The following is a 25,734-nucleotide window of genomic DNA, read 5'->3' on the forward strand; positions in this document are numbered from 1 at the left end:
TTAAAGTAGGGTTAATATGTTGAGATTATCCTGCTGAACAAAACATGTAAGTATCATAAACATGTGTTGGCCACAGATTAGATCCTATTTTCTGCAATATTCCAAATTGAATAGAGAATAATCTATTGTTTTGTTGAGGGAGCGGTTGCGATGATAACTTTTAGTTCGGCCCACATAAATACGTCATCACTACAGGACTTTGTGTAAATGTACAGTTAAACTGAGACATTTTAAACACCTGTGCTTGTATATGACAACATGTCTGCTATGAAAAAGGCCTTTAACCATAGCTGATGTGTTTGCCTCGCAGTCGCTCTGTAGTTCCCTGTAAAATTCTAGTTTCTATAACTTCAAAAAAATCTACAATAAACCTTTTGTTGCTACAATTGTTTTCGATTCACAGGAAGACGGAACGGAAGTCATGCACGTTTATGTTGGCACCTGACTTCTACAGTAGAGGAAACAAACAAAAGGGCCCACTGCGTCATGCCAAAGCACTACTTTATTTACACATTTATTTGTGCGATACACAAGTATCGCACAAATAAATGAAATTGAACAAATATGAGATGTGACAGACTATAATATTTTTCATCATCTTTTATAGTATTCCAATACTTTGGCTATGACACTTTTAAGTGTGCTAAGCATTATTGACTTCATAGTGCAACCTACAACACATATTGTTATTGTGTCCAAACTCTCCAAGAGACTTTTGATAAGCAACATGAATATGAACTAGATTCTGTACAGCATTTACAATGTATGAAATCACAACCACAAATACTGTGCCTTAAAGAAAACAGGTACATATACAAAAACATTACTCACAAAGGCAACAATGGACAAAATCATAAATGGACTGCTTAAATTAAATATTTGTATATGCAAATGCTCAAAACCTGTGAAAAAACCAGCAAATAAACAATGAAAAAACGTTATATATATGCTGCTCTCACTGTGAAGCACCCTGGGAATAGCATCTATACTCAGATCACACTGTGCCTCTACATGTAATTGTGAAACGAGTTTCATATCAAGGTGAAATGATGTTAAATGGCACTAATTCACAACATAGCATCAAGTGTTTCCCCTAAACACACTGGAGGCATACATCAAGGCAGTTTTGTTTGAGATGATTAGATAGCTTTAGTTCAATTGCTTTTTTTCTAGAGAACACTGCAACGTTTACAGTAATATTAGACTATTCATAAATAATGCATTAGTAATGACCCTTTGTAAGGTGGCCTGTTTAGTGTCATCACAATGTTTCCAGCTCTTAAGCTCCACATTGGAAATGTAACTTGATGCCTCTACACCATTGAAATGATTTGGCACACTCTCTTAGCACCTTGACATACCGCTTAGAGAACTCATTTGGACATCCAGATGTGTCGGGACATCCAGATGTGTCGGGACAGCCACATTAAAGGGTTAGAAGCTGTTTCATCAAAAAGAACTATGTCAGTGTTTATGCATGTTGTAGTCATTTACTACATATTCAATAATACTTTACAGATTTTCTATTTCACATTTTTGAAAGAAATTCATGTTTTGTAAAACATCTATTCATCAAGAAATACTTCCACAACTTGTGGTTTCACATGTGTGTTTGTGTACCGATTGAAATAAGTGCATACAACCTGTCAGTGTTCTTTATATGCTAACTGTTCCCCCTGCTTTCAGTCTCAATGCTGAGCTAAGCTAAGCTAGGCTAACCATGTCCTGATTCCCATGCCGTCTCCCCATAGCTTTAAGAATGCTAGCTTGCTTATGCTTAGCATCGCCAATCAATACAAACAACCACATTACAAATGAACTGGAGCTCATTTGGAGTCTTACTCTGAGTCAAATAGATTTTCATATGACCTGATTGGTTGTCTGTAAAAGCACCTTACATTACGGCCTGCTTTAGTTTGTACAAACATGCCAAACACTGCTCTGGTCCTTTAAACCTTAATCGCTTCATGTCCTTCACTTAAATCTAGCCTACAGTTAGAATCAATAACAATTACTACAGTGTGTACAAGAAAAACACCAACATATGTTTTTGTGCCCTCCCAAGTATGTCCCAGTGCTCACATTTCATGTAGTTATCGAATATATATATATCTATAACACATTGGACAGATTCAACATGACAGCAGTTCTACAGTGATTGCCTCATCGATAAGCGTTTGGTTCTAGTTGAAATAAAGGTGTTTGTTTGAGTGTGTGACGACAGTTTCAGTTCATTGGTGAGAAGATTTAGCACATTGAAAATGTAAAGTTATAATCCTGATGATTTTAATGAAATAAGATCCTGTGTCTGCTCATTGGTAATTACGTCTATAGCAGTCTATTGTAAGTGGCAGCCGCTTCCTATTGACAGGAAACAGTTCAGTGTGTAAACCAGTGTGACGAATGACGGTCATCACTATGCCCCATTATTCATCAGAAATGCGTCTAGAAGAAAACACGATATGGTTGTCAGGCCCTCACAAGCAGGATGGATGTTTGTGTAGTTCCGTCAGAGAGCATGCTGCTTCCCCGTGCACTAGCAGGGGCTTACATCATGAGGATTATAACTTTAAGGTGAGTACAGTAACAGAGTGCTTTGTGAGTGTGTCCTTTAACCCTTGATCTCCAGGATGGAGGGGTTGTGGTCGAGGATGGCCAGAATGATTTTGTCCATGTACTGCCTCAGACGCAGGTTGATCTCCTCCTGCTCCTTCAGCGCGTCCACCAGCTGAGGGACACAGAGACGCATCAGGGACTGAATAATAAGGTAACACATGACAAACACTGACAGACTGAAACGTTGACTTGATGAAATGTATCATGTCAACACATTTCACATAGCTGCATTGGGTTCATTGAAAGCAACAATATTTTGTATTTTAACTTAATATTTGTGTTTGCAACTAACCTAATGCAGTTATGTGAAATCTCTCGACATAATACATTTCATTAAAGTCAACGTTTCAGTTCCGTCAGTGCGGGAAGAGGCAAAGAACCCATTGGGCTTATTTACAGCCTGTATCGACATAATGTAGGGAAATCACACTTTTATATAAAAGACAAGAGATCAACATACAAACAATTGCTTGAATTCAATAAGAAATTGCAAACATTGAGAACAACAAATAATAAACTTAAAATGGTAATAAGATAACACTGATGTGAATATGGAAAGCAGGTGTTTCGTAAAGCAATGCAGCGAGGGAGTGATTGTTCGTGATCGGAAGGCCATTCCAGTTTCTCCCTCTGAAGCGGACGGAACATGGAGCTCTCATATCTGTGGAGGCACCTTAAGCTGAAGCCAGAGGAGCACCCTTAAGCTGAAGTCAGAGGAGCACCCTTAAGCTGAAGCCAGAGGAGCACCCTTAAGCTGAAGCCAGAGGAGCACACTTAAGCTGAAGCCAGAGGAGCACCCTTAAGCTGAAGCCAGAGGAGCACACTTAAGCTGAAGCCAGAGGAGCACCCTTAAACTGAAGCCAGAGGAGCACACTTAAGCTGAAGTCAGAGGAGCACCCTTAAGCTGAAGTCAGAGGAGCACCCTTAAGCTAAAGCCAGAGGAGCACACTTAAACTGAAGCCAGAGGAGCACACTTCTTAATTCATGTGAGCATTTGATGAGTTCCATCAAAATGAAATCATTTTTTTAATATGTTTTGAAGTGCATAGGAATGATCCCTTTACCTGCAGTGGTGTAAAGTAACTAAGCACATTTACTCAGGTACTGTACTTAAGTACAATTTTGAGGGACTTGTACTTTACTTGAGTATTTCATTTTTTTGCTACTTTGTACTTTTCCTCCACTACCTGTATTTAATCCCTTTAGTTACTTCTCAGATGTGGATGAATGATGTGAAATATAACCAAGTGTTGAATCAGACTTTAGTTCCACCTGGAGTAAATCCACCAGCTGCCCTGCAGTCTACAAAGTACTTCAGACTAGCTGCACCTTCACCAGCTTTGAGAACACTTTCATGATCAATCATTATAAAACATATCAATCTGCACAATCACTACTTTTACTTTTTGCACTTAAACTATATTTTTGACGATAATACTTTTGTACTTTTACTTCAGTAACCTTTTGAATGCAGGACCTTTACTGTAACAGAGTATTCCTACACTCTGGTACTAAGTGTACAAGATCTGAGTACTTCTCCCACCTCTATGTACCTGAAAATATTTAGTAAATAAAAACACAAATGTGGAAATCGTTGATGAACTGTAAGAATGTGAAGCCTGTTAATGAAGGAGTTTACAGATCATAATGAAGGCCGTCCTCCAGCAGCTCTCACCTCGTCTCTGGACGCGTTGTCGATCTCGGCGGCCAGGCACTGGGCCTTGGACGGACAGGAGAACAGGTTCCTGGCCTCGTACAAACTCAGACTGAGGATCTGAGCGTTCAGGTCTTCGTTCTGATCCCGCAGCTTAAAGTTCTCCTGAAGAAGCAAAAAGAGAACAGCTGCTTTTCAGAGGGTAGCGTGAGGAAACTCTCCACCTTGTGCAGTACACAGACTAAAGTATTAAATATGCTCAGGTATGCTCAGCATCTCACAAAATGCTAACAACTGCATTAAAGTAGAGGGCCTTAGAATTGAGCTCGCATCGTGATTAGGAAACTTTTATTCATCCCAGTATTCTTCTTTCAAGAAATAGTTTTGAAATGCCCTTTACCCCGATATCTAATGCTATCTTTATAAGAAATGACATATCCTCATGACATGTCATCAAAGAAAATAAAAAAACATTTTATTTTTTTTCATTTGACATTTTACTTCTTAAAGTATGTTTATATAAATATATATATTTTTTTTTTATTGCAAATTCTAACTTTAACTTATTTTGTTTAGATTTGTATTCAATTTTCTATTCCATTTTGATTCTATCCAAATTCCCCCGGGATAAATCAATGATTGGGATTTGGACATAATGATCTAGGTATGAAATGACCTCTATCCTGATATATTCATATTGGAATCTGAAACATATTGTTATATAAAATGAAGTATATCGTGATAGAACGCTTGTGGCGCAGCCCTTTTGGGAATGAAAGTGGGGAAAGGAAATGATAGAAGGACCTGTTTCAGCCTCTTGACTTCGTGTTCCATCTCGGTCTCTCTGGTCCTGGAGAGGCTCTTGCCCTGCCCTGGGTGCTCCATCTCCATCTTAAACAGCTGCAGGTAGTCCAGCTCGCGGCGCAGGTCATCGATCAGCTGCAGAAAGAAGACACCGTTCAATGTTGCTCCTGAACTCTCTCCATGAAGAGATGGGTGAGCTGTGTGTTCCTGAGCCTCACCTCCTGCATGGCCTCCTTCTCCTTGTTGAACTCGTGGCGGTTCTGCCACAGTTTGTCCATGATCTTCCTGTAGAGGTCCATCTCATCCATCAGCCTCAGGCCCGTGTCCTCCAGCTTGTCTGTCATCCTCTGCTTCTCCTGCACACACAAACAAAATCAACACTTGCTCTACTGTTACTTGTTTGGACTATATTTATTTTAGTTTAAATAATCCTGTACTACCAGAGAAATGTGCCAAGATGTTGGAACAACTATGCAACAAAAAGTGGCTCTGTAATCTGCTGTGGATTCACTGTCTATATTAGTTTTCTCTGTCTGTTCTTTTAAGATCTCACCATAACATGTTCAAGGTAGTTCAAATATAAAGTAGTTCATAAATAGATACAAATGACAGCAAAACACACGCAAATAGTAAAGTCCCACTCACCTGGTCCAGTTTCTCAGTCTGCGACTTGAGTCGGCACACACTTATCTTCATCTCTCCGTTCTCTTCTTCTAACAGCTGTAGCCTGTGTGTCAGAGACAGTTTCCTTTTTCTAAAAACTGTCAAATAATATCGCCAGCTGTGTCTGTAATCAATGGAATATAAAAGACTACAATTCCCACAGCGCCAGCTTATTAACACACAATATTATGAGCAAGCGGTGTGGGAGACGTCGACGAGACACAGTTCTCAATTTGACATTTTTGAACGTGACCTTCTTTATCATTATCATCTAACAGAAACAGTCTTGCCCCTTTTGTTTTGGCTCTCGTAAAAGGACTATTTCATTAGTTCAATGTTTATCGAAACTATTTCATTTGATTTTGATTAACCTCACGAGCTGCCTATCATCAATCCAACTTTGTAAGCCAGAGGCATCACAATTGTGAGTCAAATGAATAACATGACAGAACTTTAAAGAAAGTCTCCATAATGGCCAATAGAAACACAGGAAGGAAGCTGCGACACTGTTTCTGCAAATACACACAGCACCATTAAGAGACCAGATCGATCCAGTTTGACTGAATGAATGATCAAAGAGTGGAAGACAAACCAATGCCCTGGTGCAGAGGATACATAGTAGTTTGCAGCTTGGGTCAGTGAGCTGTACCACAAAGAGGCACTAACTGCTCTCAGATATGAGGGTTATTCCCTATCTTTATTCAAGAGCGTGGTATTTAAATTTGAGAGCATACTTTATGTATTTCTTTCCCTCAAACCCTGTCCTCGCACTCAAATAGTGCCTGCTTGCACTTAGATTTGCTCTGCTTCTGCTCAAACTGTAGGCTTGCACTCAGATATATTGCTGTTTACAGATTTGTTCTGCTCTCAGATTTATTCTGTGCGCGCTCGAAACTTTTGTGCAACAATCCTGTCAAAATCCCTCAACCAATAGGAGGCCTGGTGTCCTTGCGGGTGCGTTCGCTTTACTTATTACAGCGTCCCGTAAGGGCGGTTACGCTTTGGTTTATAAACTCCCGCCCTCCACGGCTTTATAACATAGCATGTACTTCACTTCCCTGTACAAGTTTTTTTTTGGGGGGGGGCTAAGCACAGTTAGTATATGTTTATAAAACGGACAAGTCAAATCAAGCAATCTGATGTTTCTTAGCCGTGATATAATGAGTGTATATCCCGGGTATAATTGTAGTTACTTTTCACAAGTCAGTATCCCTCTGCGTCTGAGAACCGTTACAACTGTTACGGCCCCTACACACGGCGGCGTGCGTTGACGCTTCCCCATTCACTTTGAATGGGGTGACGTCACTTTTAGCCGAAATGCATCGTGGGAAGCGACGTGGAGCGTAGCTGGCGTGTCTCGCTGCAAAAGTTGAGCAATGTTCAACTTTTGACGCCTCGGCGAGGCGTCAGCCAATCGAATCATATGCCAGTACAAGCTCTAGCCAATCAAACCGCTGCTTGTGTGTCAGGGGCGGGAGATTCATGTGATTGGTTGTTGGTTGAGTGTCAGACACGCCCGCCGGCAAGCGTCAACGCACGCCGTTGTGTGGACGGGCCGTTACGGCCCCTACACACGGCAGCGTGCGTTGCCACTTGGCGGCGGGCGTGTCTTGAGCTTGGGGAGTCAACGCGAGCAGCCCGACCAACAACCAACCACATGAATGTCCCGCCCCGGACATACAAAGCAAAGCATTCATGCTACATCCATGCTGGCTAAATATACTGTCTATGCTTGCTAGCTGTCCATTCAAACGAAGTACACTGGATATAAACTCCCCAAACAAGCGAAAACCTACCAGTTCCCCCCACTGTCTCTGCCACCTCCCCCCATGCCTGACTCCTCCGGTTTGTATCCCTGTATGTTCCCTACCGCCACGATCATTTTCTCCTCCTTTTGTTGACATATGGGAAATAACTGCGGTCTGGCTCTCCCAACATACACCCGGTTTGATTGGCTACTGCTTGTACTGTCAGATTTACATACGAGGGATTTGATTGGCTGACGCCTCCGTCGAGGCGGCAAAAGTAGAACATTGCTCTACTTTTGCAGCGAGCACCTCGAGAGAAGCTACGCTTTGCTCCCACAATGCAGTTCGGCGAATCGTGACGTCACCCCATTCAAAGTGAATGGGCAGAAGCGTTGAAGCGGCAACGCACGCCGCCGTGTGTAGGGGCCGTTACGGCCCGTCCACACAGCGGCGTGCGTTGACGCTTCACCATTCCCTTTGAATGGGGTGACGTCACTTTTAGCCGAAATGCATCGTGGGAAGCGACGCGGAGCGTAGCTGGCGTGGCTCGCTGCAAAAGTTGAGCAATGTTCAACTTTTGACGCCTCGGCAGAAGCGTCAGCCAATCGAATCATATGCCAGTACAAGCTCTAGCCAATCAAACCGCTGCTTGTGTGTCAGGGGCGGGAGATTCATGTGATTGGTTGTTGGTCGAGTTTCAGACACGCCCGCCGGCAAGCGTCAGCGCACGCCGCTGTGTGGACGGGCCGTAACATTACGTCCGTCACGAAACTAACTAACTAACAAAGCTTAAAATGGAAACATTTAAGGTTAACTTCGACCTCCGGAGTGGCCTTACTATGGAGGAGTGGATTGAGAAGTGCCTATCTCCAGAAAAAAAAAAAGCACCTAAACGACGACAATGCTGTCTGTCTATTATGTTCTCTAGCTGTTATTGTTGTTGCATAGCAACCACCTCGCACTATGTTTTGTGCAGAAGGCAACGGAGGGACTATTTTATTTTGAACATCATTATTTAATAATACAAACTATTTAAATTGGAGTGTGTATATTTCTTTCACATTGCCAGCCACACGTGGTAACCGTTTTATAAATGCAATAGCTCATTTCAGGCCGTGATATACGAATATCTATACAATATGGTTGTCGACACTCCGCTTCGCGTCGGGCCGAACCAAGCCGTAGCACAACAGTGCTGGAGCAGAACAACAGTCTGGAGGAAGAAGTGGAATTCACTAGCAATCCCCCCTCCCCCCGTTGACAATTTACTAGCGATAACGAGGGCCGGTCGAGATTCCCGGGCTGATTTTTAGTCCCAGTACGCCACTGAACGTAGCTATAATAATAATAATAATAATAATAATAATAATAATAATAATAGATTTAATTTGTTAGCGCTTTTACAGGTGCTCAAAGACGCTTTACAGATATAGTGAAGGGAAAAGAAAAGGAAGGAACAACAAATAAATATATAGTTAAAGTTAAAGTCAAATAATACAAAAACAATCACACATTAAAAGCCAGATTGAAGAGGTGAGTTTTGTGAGTTTTTGAAGGTGGTGAGGTCAGTGCAGTCTCTGATGGGTTGGGGGAGTGAGTTCCAGAGGGAGGGGGCAGCGACGGAGAAGGCTCTGTCCCCCCAGGTCCGGTGATTGGTGCGGGTGGGGATGGATAGGAGGTTGGCTTCTGATGAGCGGAGGCAGCGGGAAGGGGCGTGGTGGTGCAGCAGGTCTGTGAGGTAGGGGGGGGCCTGATTGTTGAGGGCTTTGTGAGTAATGAGGAGGACTTTGAAGTTGATTCTTTGACGGACGGGGAGCCAGTGGAGGTTCTGGAGGACGGGAGTGATGTGGTCTCGGGAGCGGGTGTGGGTGAGGAGGCGGGCAGCAGAGTTCTGGATATGTTGGAGTTTATTGAGGAGGTTGGATGGTATGCCGTAGAGGATGCTATTGCAGTAGTCGAGTCGTGAAGTGATGAATGCATGAATCAGGGTTTCAGCAGCAGAGGAGGAGAGTGATGGCGGAGACGGGCAATGTTTTTGAGGTGGAAAAAGGCGGTCCTGGTGATGTGATTGATGTGGTGGTTGAATTTGAGCTGACTGTCGAAGATGACTCCGAGGTTGCGGATGTGAGGGGGGAGATAGAGTGTGGCTGTCAATGGTGAAGTTGAAATTCTGGATGTCTTTGATACGGGATGGGGGGCCGATGATGATGATGTCTGATTTGGCACTGTTCAGTTGGAGATAGTTTGTTTGCATCCATGCTTTTATTTCTGAGAGACAGTTGGTGAGAGTGGAGTGTGTTGTGGGGGTGATGGTTTTTGTTGAGATATAAAGTTGGATGTCATCAAAGCAGTGAAATTGAAGGTTGTGGCGACGAATTATTTTGCCAAGGGGGAGCATGTAGAGGATGAAGAGGAGGGGGCCAAGCACCGAACCCTGGGGGACACCTTGGGACAGAGGAGCAGTGGAGGAGGTGCAGTTGTTGATGTTGATAAACTGATGTCTGTCGGTGAGGTAGGATTTCAGCCAGGAGAGTGCAGTGTCGGTGATGATGAGTGATGATTCGAGGAGGGACAGCAGGATGGTGTGGTTGATGGTGTCGAATGCTGCAGTGAGGTCGAGGAGGATGAGGATGTTCAGATTGCCGGAGTCATTATGTAAGGTGCTGGTATATATAATACTAACTGTGCTTCCCCCCCCCCCCCAAAAGAAGTTGTAAATCAAACAAGTGCAGTACATGCTATGTTAAGCCGTGGAGGGCTGGAGTTTATAAACCAAAGCGTAACCGCCCTTACGGGACGCTGTAATAAGTAAAGTGAACGCACCCGCAAGGACACCTGGCCTCCTATTGGTTGAGGGATTTTGACAGGATTGTTGCACAAAAGTTTCGAGCGCGCACAGAATAAATCTGAGAGCAGAAAAAATCTGTAAGCAGCAATATATCTGAGTGCAAGCGTACAGTTTGAGCACAAGCAGAGCAAATCTAAGTGCAAGCAGGCACTATTTGAGTGCGAGGACAGGGTTTGAGGGAAAGAAATACATAATGTATGCTCTCAAATTTAAATACCACGCTCTTGAATAAAGATAGGGAATAACCCCCATACTCAGACAGCTGCACATGTGTTGTTGAAGAGCAGACCTGTTAGAGAGCAGGTCGATCTCCAGGTTCCTGTCCCGGTCCATCTTGCTGAAGGCCTCGCGGTGCCTCTTGGTCTCCTCCTGCAGACTCTGGTCGGCCCGCGCCTCGGCATCCTTCACCTGCTCCTCCAGCTCGTGCACCCTGACATCAGAACACAGTCAGAGTGTACATGGCAGTGTACAGTTCTGAAATATCACTCCAATACAGCATTCTCTGGAATATTTTGTAAGCTTATTTAACTTCAGCTATACATGTTTTACTTTCCAGATCCTGTTATCTCCTTATGAGAGCGACCCACAACACAGAAATGAACCCAGAGCACCCCCTTATGGACAAAACAACACCCTGGCACAACATGAGCCACAACATCACAGAGCTGGAAGAAGTACTCAGACCTAGTACTTGAGTAAAAGTAGAAGTACCAGTGTAGGAACACAGTAAAGGTCCTGCAACCAAAATGTTACTGAAGTAAAAGTACAAAGGTATTAGCATCTAAATATACTTAAAGTATCGCCAGTAAAAGTAGTCATTGTGCAGATTGGTCCAGTTCAGAATAATATATATGATATGTTTTATAATGATTGATCATGAAAGTGTTCTCAAAGCTGGTGAAGGTGCAGCTAGTCTGAATGACTTTTCAATTCAAATCATTATTAAAAATGTGAAAGTAACTAATAATAACTTAAATAAATGTAGTGGAAGTACACCATTTACCTCTGAATTGTAGTGGAGTAGAATGGTAACAATGGTAATACTCAAGTAAAGTACAAGTCTCTCAAAATTGTACTTAAGTAAATGTACTTAGTTACTTTAGATCACTGGTAATAAAGCTCATGGAAGATGGAAGTGTAGGATTTCTAGATGAGGTTAGACCTTATATCCTTGTCGAATAAATACATCTTCAACTGGGACAGATTGTTTCAGTTTCATAACCGACACAAACAAACAGATTTAACCAAAAATATGCCCGATTTCAGAATTCCATATGAATGGGATTACTGTAGATGTAAAGATTACAAAGCACCATGCTGGTCTGCGGAGAAACTGAAGTAAAACCACAAAAACCATCAGTTCAATTTGAATTCTGACGGACTACGTTTGCTGGGGCCTGTCAAACCTTTTCCCCCTGAGTTCCCCATAAGCCCCCAGACCCACAGGCTTCCCCAAAGCCAATAACTGCTTTCTAACTGAAGGTTTATTGTAGTCATACACACATGACTACAATAATGACTTTTCCTACCTGTGTACAAGGTGTGTGTTCTCCTGTTTGAGCTTAGACTTGAGGTCACTGTTGGCCAGATTGTCGCTCTCCAACTCAGTCACCTTCTTCTCCAGATAACTGACCTGAGGAACACAGAAAGGCTTTAGACCCCCCCCTTACACACACATTACTCATGTCTGAGGCCTTACCAGGGACACCTAAACACACACTGTCCTTTCAAAGGCTGAGGAGACAGGGGGGCTGTACTGGGAAGCAAGATTAGTGTGTAAGCCTGGTGTGTTGAGCCAAAAGAGTTCCCATGTTATGAAAGTGGCTCTCCTTTAAACTGGCTATATCACATTACATCATATTACATGTCACTTGTTAGACTTTTATCCAAAGCGACTTCCATACTCAATACTGTGGGCAATCCCCACAGGAGCAATTTGGGGTGAAGCGTCTCTGGGACACAACGACATGCTGACTGCAGTGGGGTTTGAACCTGTGCTCCCCTGATACCAACACCAACGCACTAGTCCACTGCGCCCATGACAACTTATACTGCAGACCTGACCAAACCTAATCGGCTAAAAAATCCTTTTACTAATTATTACCTTTAAAATAGCTTCACTTTATAGACAATACTACAGTAGCACATACTATATATTGCATTGTTTTGTGTTTCTTAGCCGCAATCAGTGATATCAAATGTATGTACACATTTAAATGAATACAATAATACAAGACATTGTGATATTAAATGAGGGTAAATTATACATTAGTGACTTCCGGTTATGGCGCGGTGTTGATCAGACGTAGTTCAGTCGTCGCTCTGCCCTAATATTGTAAATTAACTATTTGGAACGCGGGAGGCAAAAGGAAAACATAACGGTGTTACTAATGCCTTCACGCAAGAAAACAACTAGGAAGGACAACGTTTTGGAAACTTTATCCGAAGAAGATTGGCCACCGCTGTCTCAACCTGGCCTTGCTCCCGACATGGAACACGAGGAGGGAGAAGAGCTGTCGCAGGATAAATCCTCAGGTGGAATTCTGAGTGCAACCAACAATTCAAAGAAATCAACATGTAATACGGTGATACAGTACACTCAACACAATCTATGGAAATGAATGATCTGGTTCCAGCCAACTATAACCCTGTTGTCGACTCTGTGGTCGAACAGATGGACTTTAATGCCAATCTCCTTAATCGGTCGTGTTAACATCTTAAAAATTAATACATTACCCAAATTACTCTATTTGTTTCAATCTATCCCCTTACCCCCACCCGAGTCCAGTGGCGAGCCGTGACTTTTATGCCTAGGCCCTCTGACCCCCACCCGAGTCATTTTTTCTAAAATGTTAGAAAATATTTACCAACTTTTTCTGGAATAATAGAAGCTCGAGGCTCTGTTTACTTTACTTGCCTTATGACAGAGGGGGTCTAAAACTGCCCAACCTATGCTGGTACTATGTGGCAGCACAACTGAGAGCAGCCATGTGCTACTTCTCCCCAGAGGAAGCTCCAGCGTGGGTCAAGATTGAAGCATGCTCAGCTCAAGGGTTATCGCTTAGTAGCTATCTTTATTCTTCTGAGCCAAAGTAGCTAGGGAAAAACACAAAAAAAACCTTTCTCAGAAATACCATACACATCTGGCATGAGGTCCAAAGACATATAGGGGGACACCCCCCCACTGTCAGGTTTCACCCACATATGGGGCAATAGTCAATTTATACCTGCAGAAGATGCTGGTTTTCAGACTTGGGCAAACAAGGGATTAAGCAGGATTACCGATTTGTACAATGATGGGAAATTAATGTCATTTACTGAACTACAAGAAAAGTATGATATTCCTTCTAAGCACTTCTTTAAGTTTTTACAAATATGACATTTTATCTCTGTATCTCAAAACCACTCACTTACTCAGCCACCTCTCTCAATGTTGGAAGACATTACAGTTAAACACGTGGTGGGTAGAGGCCAGCTATCGCTGCTCTATCAAATCTTTGTAGACAAGTCACCTGAATCTTCAGAAGATGAACTTAAAAGCTGGAGGCTTGATTTACATGGTCTGAAGTCAAACAATCAACACACGGCTTAAGTTGAAACAATACAATTTAGGGCTGCGCGATATATCGTGTCGTGACGATAATCGTGATATTCACATCGCAGGAAGAAATCGCACATACTTTTTTTTTTTTTTTTTTTCAGTAGGCAAATTAACTCAAACACGTCATGTTACAATTCTTTTGCTGCTTGCTACAAAAGGAAAACTCTCATGTCAGGGTTACTTGAGTGAGTGACATGCAGGCTCTGCATGCACAGCAAACCACCAATCACAATCAGATCTCCAAAGCAAATGGCCCCCGTGATTAAAGGTAAAAACACTGAATAAGTAGCTTCATGTGGGCAGTTTGGCGCTGCTAACCGAGCTAGCTCAGCTTGTTGCTCTGATAACTTCCGTGACTAAAATCCTTCAAAAACGCCATCAAAACTACATCACTTTAATCCCAATACACCTGCTATAAATGTAACAATGCTAAATGATCACTCTTTCGCTGTTTGTGGGAAGTGTTTGGAAGGAGGCTCTTAACGTGATCAACCAGATAACAAAGCTGAAAATCCCTTGTCAGCCAAAGTTGTGCATCCTGGGTATTTATCCAAAAGACTTTGTTTCTAAGAAGGGTGAGCGTGCACTTATCGACTTGTGTCTTTTACAAGCTAAGAGGGCAATAGCTATAGAACGGAAACATGTGAACAAACCTATAGGAATAAATATATTAAGGATCTGTCAGCATGTGTCGCTTTAGAAAAACTAACATACATTACTAAAGGAAAGCTGGCAGTTTTCGAAAATATCTGGGGGAGCATCATGGAGCTTCTGAAAAATAATGTTTGTAATGATTAATAACAGGGCGGGGACGGGGGCAACGGGAATACGATTCTGAAGTGTAGTCGCCCACGTCATATTCTTTCAGATTTGTGTCCTGTATCATCTGTATACTGACCTGTGTTTATTTGCATGCCTATTCATTTGATTTTACACTGTATCTGCCACCTAGACTGACCATTTATGTATGTGTAATATTCGTTATTTTATTTTATGTATGTGTAAGGTTCGTTATTGTATGTATGTGTAACGTCCGTATTTGAAAACTTCAATAAAAATATTGTAAAAAAATAAATAATTGTACATTAGTTTGTCTATTTCTTTCCCTCCCATTTGGGTAGATGTATTTTTAGTATTATTATATCAATGTTTATGTCCTTTACTGAGTCGACCATTTGCCCCCACCGGCTCAGTCAGTCACAGCCTTGGACCCTGCAGGGTCATCAGCTGTCATTCATTATTTCAGGAAGACGTATTGAGGAGGGGGGGGGGAGCTGATCAGAGTGAGAGGAGACTGTGAAGTTAACACCCCGTCTTTACAAGCTAAGATTTTTTATTTATTTATTTTTATTTGATTTAAAAGGCAATACAAGTTTGACATTCTTAAAGCCAATACTTTGTTTGTTTATCAACCAAAACTGGGACACAAGTTTTTCACATTAATCATGATTAGCTCCGAATGGCCGTTGCGACATCCGACTGACTTCGATAGAGCGGGTCACATCTGTGCCTCCACGTGTGAGTGTGCTTACTTTGTCTGTGATGTCGAGGTCGCAGGACTCGATGCTGTCAGTGAACAGATCCTCCGTGCTGCTGCCCTGACTCGATCCAAACACGCTGTGGTTGGCCTGGAACAGCTGACTGCAGGACGGAAATCCAACAGGATTATACACACACACACATACACACACGGATCCGTCACAAGTGATTGCCCCCCCTCAGTGCAGTATTTTCATGTAAGGGTCATCAGGAAGGTCGTGTCACTCACCGTCCAAACGCTGTGCTGGTAATCTTTCTGTTGGGGCTGAAACACAAGAGAGACCTCGTCACACACCGGCTGCTGACACTACACTTCCTGTTGGCGTGGACACTTCTCACACGCAGAGAACAAAAACATCGTAAAATTGATAGTTAGTTGCTGCTCTGTGAGCGTAATGCTCTAATGGGCTGTGTTGTCAGGATCATTGCCAAGTGCACCAGAAGGCACTTGTATTCACTTGGTGGTCAGGCTCCCTTGATCACGGGGTGTGTTCAGAAAGAACGCCCCTAACAGAGTGGGAGTGATTCATCATTTTTCATGGGGCTGAATTAACTGTTTTCGATATGTTAGTGTCCTACACCCCTGTATGCAGATGTGCAGAAGAAACTGTAGGATAATCACCATACGTCTGGACAGAGTCCCCGAGCTAAGACCCTCAGTAACGTGTCGTTACAGACCGCTCTGATCTGCTGAGCTGGCATCAATGACATAACAGCAGATAGGGCTGTCTAACAACTTAATACATCTTGTATATCACTTTTAAACAGTTACATATTGTGACTGGATGCTACTACACAGTTCTTAAATAACATTGCAATCTATACTTACAATCACAACTTACAATTTAACAATTAAAATATGTTAGTCTACTTATTTTATTTACCTTTAATGTGCACTTTCCCTTTGCTGCAACAATTCCAATGTTCCCGCTGTGTGTCGAATAAAGCATTTGTGATGACTGATTACTCGTGTGTCTGTGAGCTAGCATTCAGACTAAGAAAAGAGAAAAGGGAACCTGATGCTAACAGGCTCTGATGTGTTATCAGTAACCATGATTATTGATGGGGTTCTTCATCGATACAAGCTGTAAATGAAGACTGGCTGACACATGCAGTGGTTAAGGTCCCATAATGCTGACTCATTCAATCCCATTGACTTTGCTCACAATTTAAGCCATTTCTAAATAAATAATATCATTGATCTACCATCTTGTTTTTCTATACTGTGTTATTGATGATGTATTGCATCGTTAGTTGCACACAAAAACCTGCCATCGCATCCAATGGGATATGGTTGCTATAGCAACAGCTCTAGCTGGCCGGGCCATCAGATGTGGGTGTAGCGTGTGAGTGTCAAGGACGAGTCAGGGTGGATTTGGCCGGATGGCGTTTGATGGAAAGGAGTGTGTGTCTCTGCTGTCACCTGTTGGCCTTCAGGTTCCTCAGGCGAGCCTCCAGGTCGTTGAGCAGATTCACTTTCTTGCAGCACTGAGAGCAGTAGATGTCCAGCAGCTCGCTGTTATACAGCTGCCGCATCTTCTGAGGAGTCTGCCCCGCACTGCAACACAGAGAGAGCATCGGTCTACAGGTCTGAAGGCGGGCTGTGATTATAACACCTTGGAAGTCAGAGAGGTAGTAAACACACGAGACAAGGGCTAGCAGCATATAACGTAACAGCAACCATCAATAGAAACAAAACCTTTCAGAGTTAGCTCAAATTAAAACTGTTTTGGTTTCTATTTAAGGCATCTTCCTTAAAAAAGGCCTTTCTCCATGATGGTATGGATTACTCTGTAGTGACAGTAAGTATTTGTTTTTTTCTGTATTTTGAAATTGTACTCACATTGGGATCAATGTCTGGCTGCTGTTAGCCTCTACTCTGTTTCCTTCGTGCATTGCATTGTGGGAGAAGTGCTTTCATTAATACCACACTCTACTGGAGGTACCGATTTTGGGAGTAGAAAAAGTAGAAAAATCTAATGTAGATATAACATTCAAACTTTCTTAGAATCAGAATAATAATTAATATTATGTTTGTTAAATATATATGTATATAAAGTATAGTGAAGTTCAAGCACAAAAGTCTAGTTATGACTAGGATCTGTGGAGCCATCGAAATGACTCATCTGTAGATCAAGAAGTGTATCGCTCGCCATGTTTAGGGTCAAAGGGACAGGCAAGGCTGTACACTTGACTTGCTCATTTTCTATTCTCCTTGGCCAAGCCTTTTGATCAAACCTTCAGTTTGTCAGACATCAGATCAGTCTGCAGCATCCTTTTCCTCAGTACTCTGCTCATTACATTTCCATCACGGCTTTGAAAAGGCACGCCAAGGCTTTGCTACGGACCTGACATTGGCAGCAAGTGAACCGAGGGAGATCAGAACTTTGGTTTGCTAGGGAGGAAAGTCTTCTGCCGTCCAGTCCCTGACAAATCAGATAATAATACCAGAGCATGTGATTCAGGGTGTGCGCTCTAACTGGACCACCAACCTGGAGGGAAGCGAGGACCCCAGGTCGGAGAAGCCGTTTGTTCGGGTTTCCTCTTCTGGGCAAGGGCTGCTGGGAGTGAAATCCACATCCTCCCCCTCCCCGTAGTCCTCAAACTGCTCCTCTCTGGAGATCACAGACGCCGAGCCCATCAGGCGGCTGCGCTCGCACAACAGGGAGCAGCGGAGGAGGGAATTAAACACATTTAGATTTCAGACTTTTTTTTATGTTGACAGATTACATAGCTGTTGTTTATATCTTAAATGAATACCTTTTTGTGTAGCTTGGTCTACTTTTCTCTATTTTCCTGTTCTTAAAAAGCTTTTTGGGCCAGGCTATTTATCCGTCCTTTGGACGGAACAAGTCTGTTGCAACGTGGTAATGGACTTTTAATAAATGAATGTTCAAGTTTGACCAGCCTCCTGTGAGACTTCAAAGGTTTTGATGGAACATGAATAAGAACTGAGATATCCTTGCAGACTAAGTAGGCTCGGAACTTGGTGCACTGAATAAACAACCATTATACACAGGAAGCTGAAAATGCTCGCACAATGTAATGCAAAGTCCGCTTCTGAGATACAGATCGATCTCCTCACCTGTCCCGCCGAGCTGGACCCGAAGAGTCGTTTTCAGCGCTGCTGTCCATGGCACACTCCCCGTCAGCACAACCCTCTCCGTATTCTGGGTAGGAGCGCGTACACATGATGATGGGAGGGCCCAGCTGGGCCTCGCCGTTCTACACAACACACAACATCAGGGCTTAGCATGGCTACACTTAACATTACAAAACCCCATTTGAGACAGAGTTCAACTTGACGGTACCTGCTGTCGTTTTTGTAATTATTATGCAACTGGAAATGAAACACAGAGAAGTCCCAGTACTGTAGTGCTGGTGCTGAGGGCCAGACTTCAGAGTCATGGTGTTCATACATGGCAAACTGCACCTTAAAACGTACCCAAAGAAAGCTAAACAGCTTCATTCAAGCATATAACATTTCTGAGCCTGCTCGATTCGAAAAAAAAACAATTACAAAATACTTCATGATATTAGAATTAGAGTTGGCATTTCTTATTCATAATTCTCATAAATAGTGAAACCTTAAATTATTATGTTTGTGATCTTTTTAAGGCAGATCTGCAGCACAAATATGTTTATTAAGCCTGTAGACAATTATTTGTTGGCCGGGTCCCACGCCATGCTTTTCTGGTTATCACCGTCCCCTTGTGTTATGAAGGTTGTTCTGCATGTAAACGGTCTGCAGAGTCACAGACCCTCAAAGCGCACCCTGTAGCGAGTACAACTCTAACCCAGAGAAGACCTGCCTGCTGCCCCAGAACGCCTCGTTGGACATTTCTCTTTTTCCATTGTTTTTCTTCCTGGTCATAGTGACGTAACGCTGCGGAGCTTCGCACACACACACTCACTCAGCCTTATCTTTTTCTTTGCTGTGCGGAGCTCCGTACACACACACACACACACACACACACACACACTTGGAGCTCAGGCTGTGAGCGTGTGTGTGCTCAGGCTGAGTTCCGCGGTGTCTCGCTGTCTCGTAGGCCCCACGCAGGAAACGACCCCAGTAATCCAGCTCACACTGTCCGCTCCTCGCAGCAGCGAGCCCCGCAACGTCCCGCCAACACGGCACCCAGACCCCACGCAGCATTCTCATCTGTTTGTCATTACTGCTGTCATTTCCTGGTTGCTAACGCCATTGTAACATAATCACTGATGTTCCGCTGTAACGGTGGTGGACTCATCAGAACAGAGTGGGCGAGCTGACCAATCAGAGTGCAGTGAGCTCATAGAGAGGGGGGGCAGGAGCTCCAACAAGCCGTGTAGGACAGAGTGAATACACAGACTATACAGAGACGCTGTTTGAGAAACCAATGTGAGTTTGGAACATTGAACAATGTAAATCTATTCTAGTAGACCTCAACCATGGAATCATGATCAGTAGAAATGGCCGTGACCTGGGACCTCAAAAAGTTGTGCTTCCTGCAATTTGAACATTGCACTAGAACTTATGGCGATGTTGATAGAATTGAGATAAATGTGAGGCCCGAATGATTTCCCGAGCTAGTACTTCATGTTCCCATTATTAACTACTATCTACAGCCTTTTATTGGTTCACACAGACTAATGCGCAATATATCAAGGAGTTTAATTTAAGGAAAATAATGTGTTAAATGTAAGAACATTTGTTATCTTGGAAAATGGGAATTGAGAAAATTGCACATATCTTAGAAGGTTGAACATTAGAATATAATTGAACAGCATGCTTTGTTTTATATTTATGCTATACTCTTTATAAACATGAAACCACTTTTAAAAACATTTACTCCTGCAATAATAACCACAATTCAAGTATTTCAAGTTGTACATAAGATCTTAGCATTGTTCCGTCTCTTAAAGAACCCTGAGACGGATGTGACACATTTAAAATATTTGTATAAGATGTCAAAAAACATACAGAGCCTAAGGTGCTTGCCACACGAGGATGATAACGGTCGTATCTGCTACAGTTCTCTATCAGACAGACGGTCCGGCCACACGAGGCCGACACGGACACGCAGAAAACGATAACGGGTCCCAAGGTGGGTAGATCTGCAAACTAAACGCTCTGGGGGGGGCAAACGGCTCCGTGTTTACGCCTATACTGTTACGATTTGGGAAAGGTAGGACCCAAAAGCAGACTACAAAAAAAGGTAAGTTGGTCTCGAAAACAAAAGAGAGCTTTATTTTAAAAGCTGATGGCAAAAACATGGCATAAAACACAAAGGAAGCACAAGGAAGATACAATACCAAAAAGCTGACGGTGACTGACATGGAGGGAGACGGGAAAAACAAACAATGAACCGGGAACACAGGAAGAGACTAAATACAGGGAGGGGTAATCACGAGACGAGAAACAGCCGGGCAGGGGAGGAGAAACACAAGGGCAACAGGTGAACACAATCAGACAATCAGACACACCAGGGAAACTAACGACAGGGAGGAAGACACAGGGAGAGGGACCAGACAAGACACAAGGAGGAAAACATGAAACAGGGAGAACAGAACAGCAAAATAAACCCAAACCTAGACACACAAAACTAAAAACGTGACAAAACACAAGAATGGTGACATATACGATCATGTCCTGATAACGATGACGCAATAGCCCCGACTCTCCCCACCTCTCCTGCTCAGAGATCAGCTGCTGGGCTCTCAGAAGAGGGGGAGGAACAGAGAGGCTCCGTTTTGTATTCTTATATTATTATATAGAGTCGTTATCAATTTGTTTTAAAGCTCAATAAATAACAAAGAAGACCTCTGACCGGCACTTTTCTAATTTTGTCCAGAAGATTTAAACTTTAACGGTCATGTTGACCGGCGAAAAAAAATCTAACTGAAACTCTGCCGCACGGTCCCCTCGTCCCTTGGAAGAGGCGGAGGTGGGTGTTTGTCATCTGCTGGTGGACTATCGGGGAGATTTACAGCAGGAGCAAACGCTTGCCCCGAGGAGGGAGAAAAAGAGTCCACAGCGGAGAATAAACAGAAGGGCAACCATGGCAACCATACACGGGAAGTCTTTTTGGCTGCTTTTGTGGCAGACTACAGCGCCACTTCCAGGCCTGACATATGTACTACAGCGTCTCCAGCGCTTTGGAGCGGTCTCGTGTGAACGGACACGTTTCTGGTGCCTGTTGCGTGTGGCCGGAAGATTTTTTTGATATCGATTGCGGTCCGTTTGCGTTATCGTCCTCGTGTGGCTGCAGCCTAAAGGAGCAGCTCCAGTTGAAACCTCACATACGACTGTGACAACTGTCAGGGACACAGTCACTTTTTTTTTTTTTTTTAAAGCTCATATAACCTGACCTGGGATTCAATATGTCTTGAATAAAATAAAATTCAACTTGCAGACACCTTGATAAAGTAGACCTCTTGACATATCAGACACTGAGTGGGATAACATAGCATGGCCACATCTGTGTGCCATCAATAATGCACGTGCACGTCTGGCTTCACCCAACACAAAGGCCGATTCCACACTCAGCTGAGTGAGGCTCCTTTTTTAAGGTGTGGGTGTAAATACTGTCCTGAACATCTTTTCCATTTGAAATGTGATATTTAGGAGCTGATTGGCTTTGGTAACAGTACCTGTAAATATTCCAAACTGTACAAACAAATGCACATGTTTACCACTTTCTACAATATACATGGGTATATTTGATACTAATAAACGATACAATACAATACAAAGGGTCTATTTCTAGTTACTATTTAAACGCAGCGTGTTCCCTGACCAACACAAACAGACTCCATGTGCATGGGGGGAGGGTTATTGGAATTGAGCCACACACACACACACACACACACACACACACACACACACACACACACACACACACACACACACACACACACACACACACACACACACACACACACACACACACACACACACACACACACACACACACACACACACACACACACACACTGCTTAAGAGACTGCTGGTAGGGTCTATTCATCAATTATACACACGTTTCTGTCTGAGATAAACAGTGTGTAGGTATGGGTATAGGGAAAACAGTAAAAGAGGATCTTAATTGTGGTTTTCTGTGGAGAGTTGTTATGTTCTAACAACTTTTTCTTTCTTTTTTTACCAAAACAGTACCTGGACACTGACTTTATATTTAAGAATTGTGTATTTCACTGCCTGTTTACATCATGCAACATAAGATAAACAAGGAGGCATTGTGCTGGTTAGTGACATGTGTCTAACCATCTACCTCCTTTTTAAAGGCTCGTGGAGTTCCACTGCATTTTAACATGACAGCGTGTGTATTGTTAATCGCTGAAGGATAACCTTCTGAATTGTGTGTCTGTGTTGATCCAACTGCCTCTCCCTCAGCAGACATGGTTAATCAACAGAACCCAGAACTCCTGTGTGCCTTCACAAAGACCAACACCAAGCTGCATGCACCGATAATAAAACACCAAAGTGGAAGATGTCTCACCCCCCCCCCCAAGTTCCAACAGCAGAGTGGGCAAGGTGTCAATCAAAAGTTGTATTTAGCCAAACTAAGTGAAAACACCTGTGTACCTAAAATGCTGTGTGGACATGTACTAAATGCACCATGCACCACACACACACACACACACACACACACACACACCCTCCTAACAAATCAATTGTGACTGCAATGTCTCCTCTCCACTATGTGTGTGTGTGTGTGTGTGTGTGTGTGTGTGTGTGTGTGTGTGTGTGTGTGTGTGTGTGTGTGTGTGTGTGTGTGTGTGTGTGTGTGTGTGTGTGTGTGTGTGTGTGTGTGTGTGTGTGTGTGTGTGTGTGTGTTCTCTAAACAAAAATACCGCTTTCCTTTATGGTGGAGGTGGGCCCAGAATCCACTGTGATCCTAAAGATGGAGGCTCAGTGTGAAGAACACACACATCACTGCAGCAGCTCACTCGCTTATCTGAACACAAACCCAGGTTGCGGTCGAATAGTCCATTTAGCTTAGGAACCTTCCTAACGGAGTGAAATGACCCGGAAGTACCTCAGTGGCAGCCATGATAAGTGCCGTTCCAATTCTCTAGATCAAGGGTTCCCAATCTTTTCAGCCTGCGACCCCCAAAATAACAGTGCCAGAGACTGGCGACCCCCCACTATCACGTGGTGAAAAAGAAAAACGTGTGCACAGGACGCACGCACTAATAGGCGTATCCAAACACGCGCATTACGACAACACACAAGAACAGAACAGCCTGACAACCATGATATGATTTTACATATAGCAATTTGGGGAATACGCTATGTGTCAGCGTTAATCTCACCCAATGAGACGGGTGGGCAATATGCATGGAGCACAGCAAATCCATCCTGGGCTTAATTTTGGAGACGGCCACTCGGAGATCATCCTCCACGTTTAGACGAGATCTGTATTTGTTTTTTATGTATGTCAGTGCCGAGAAAGTCTTTTCGCACAGGTATGTGGAGCCAAACGGCGTCAGCACGTCCATCGCGGCCTTGGAAAGCTGTGGGTATTCCCTCTCAGCTGAAATCCAGAACTCAGCCAGCGTCTTCGCATTAAAGGCTGTCTTTAATGTGCGGTCACTTGACGGTTCAGTCAGTGCGTCCTCCATGTCGGATGACAGATGACTTGCGGTCGTTACGCTAAATGGTGATCTGATCCAGTCATATTTCTCCGGAGCTGCTTCCTCTGGGAGATACTTGTTAAGTGTTCCAGGAGGGCTTGCAGGTGGGTAGTGATAGACTCACAGAGTTAACACTAAGATCATTCTCCTCTATGAATTCCTCCAGCTCAGGAAACATATCAATCCTGCCCATTTCAACTCGCGCAGTCCAGCGACTTTCCACTTTCCTCTTGAATGCACAGATGTTATCATTCAAGGACATGATGCTTGTGTTTTCACCTTGCAATGACAGGTTAAGTCCGTTCAGTCTGTCAAATATGCAATCTGCCAGCCTTGTTAACCAGTCAGGGTCTGTCAGGTGGTCCGCGAGCTGGGACCCGTGCTCCGTGAGAAATAAGCGCACCTCGTCCCGCAGTTCATACAGGCGGCTGAGAACATTCCCCTTGAAAGCCACCTGACTTCTGAGGGGGACAGCAGGCCCTGATGCTCCGATCCCAGTTCGTTGCAGAGACTGGCGAACAGCCTGGCATTGAGTGGACGGGATTTGATGACCATTTTTATCGCCGTCTCAAGAACACTTTTAAGCTCTGGGTCAAGCGTTTTACTCGCTAGAGCTTCTCTGTGGATAATACAGTGCGTAAAGATAACGTGGGGCGCCACTTGTAAGACTCTTGATTTTAGTCCTCTCGTTTTCCCCAGCATTGCTCCAGCACCATCTGTACACACACCGATGCACTCATCCCAAGACAGTCCCTCTTCTTTTATTTTGTTGTCAAGTTTTGTGAAAATGTCCTCGCCTGTGCACTTCAGCTCCAGCGGGGTGCAACACAGCATGTCCTCATCAAGGATTCCATCCAAACTGTGTCTGGCGAAAACAAGCAGTTGGGCAGAGTTTCTTCACTCTGTCAGCTGACACTTGATGCCCTGGGCCATGTCCGTGATGCGCCGGGATATGGTCCCGGCAGACAGCGGCACTGCTTCCAGCTCCCGTGCCTGTTTCTCCCCATGCATTGCCCTACTCATAGCGATAGCAGCAGGTTAGGGTTAGGGTGTTGTGTGTGGCTTTTATGCCTGTGCAATTAAATATGCCACCTCATATGATGCCTTTTGAGCCTTGGTAGGGATTGTTGCTTGGTTAGTTAGAACTTTCTTTTGGCCTTGCAATTCTCTCTGCTTTCGGCGGAAAAACTCTGCTGGTTTAGTAGCAAGAGAGGGGTGCTTCGTGTTTAAATGTCTTAACATTTTTACGGGCTTTAAGCTCTCATGTGCAAGAACCTCAGTGCACACTACACATTGGGGATGTTGTGCTTCATTGATAATGAGGCATGTGAATCCGTACTGGATGTATTCCTCTCGATACTTGCGACACTTGGATGAAGGCTGGTCTGACTGCTTATGGACCGCCTCACGGTACGTCCACACAGCAGCTTCAGAAGAATCTTCCACCGCTTCCAACGCTTCTCTGCCCATTGACTTTGAATGGGGATGACGTCACTTTGCCTCGCTTTTTGCCGAACTGCATTGTGGGGGAGCGAAGCGAAGATTTCCAGGATGTCCAGGATTAAAAAATTGAGCAATGTTCAACTTTTGAAGCTGAGCTGAGCCAGCCAATCAAACACGTTTATG

The 25,734-nt window shown here is 43.6% G+C and overlaps 1 protein-coding gene across 2 annotated transcripts in view; it reads right to left on the bottom strand.

Moving 5' to 3' along the window:
- Positions 1-483: 483 nt before the first annotated feature.
- Positions 484-25,734, bottom strand: part of rab11fip4a (RAB11 family interacting protein 4 (class II) a) — a 47,461-nt gene continuing 22,210 nt past the window's right edge. The window contains exons 1-13 of one of the 2 annotated variants that reach the window (XM_034089910.2): positions 20,769-20,796; positions 18,559-18,698; positions 17,966-18,121; positions 16,897-17,031; positions 15,703-15,738; positions 15,467-15,575; positions 11,863-11,966; positions 10,623-10,763; positions 5,720-5,801; positions 5,293-5,430; positions 5,075-5,209; positions 4,292-4,435; positions 484-2,728 (exon numbers count right to left, since the gene is read on the bottom strand). In XM_034089910.2, the coding sequence (XP_033945801.1) occupies positions 2,612-2,728; positions 4,292-4,435; positions 5,075-5,209; positions 5,293-5,430; positions 5,720-5,801; positions 10,623-10,763; positions 11,863-11,966; positions 15,467-15,575; positions 15,703-15,738; positions 16,897-17,031; positions 17,966-18,121; positions 18,559-18,698; positions 20,769-20,792 (1,461 nt within the window). In that variant the 5' untranslated portion in view covers positions 20,793-20,796 and the 3' untranslated portion in view covers positions 484-2,611. Of the gene's footprint in view, positions 2,729-4,291; positions 4,436-5,074; positions 5,210-5,292; positions 5,431-5,719; positions 5,802-10,622; positions 10,764-11,862; positions 11,967-15,466; positions 15,576-15,702; positions 15,739-16,896; positions 17,032-17,965; positions 18,122-18,558; positions 18,699-20,768; positions 20,797-25,734 lie in introns of those variants that run through there. The other variant, XM_034089909.2, reaches the window with a different exon arrangement.

This window comes from Pseudochaenichthys georgianus, chromosome 8 (assembly GCF_902827115.2).
Source record: "Pseudochaenichthys georgianus chromosome 8, fPseGeo1.2, whole genome shotgun sequence".
In the NCBI taxonomy this organism is placed as follows: Eukaryota; Metazoa; Chordata; class Actinopteri; order Perciformes; family Channichthyidae; genus Pseudochaenichthys; species Pseudochaenichthys georgianus.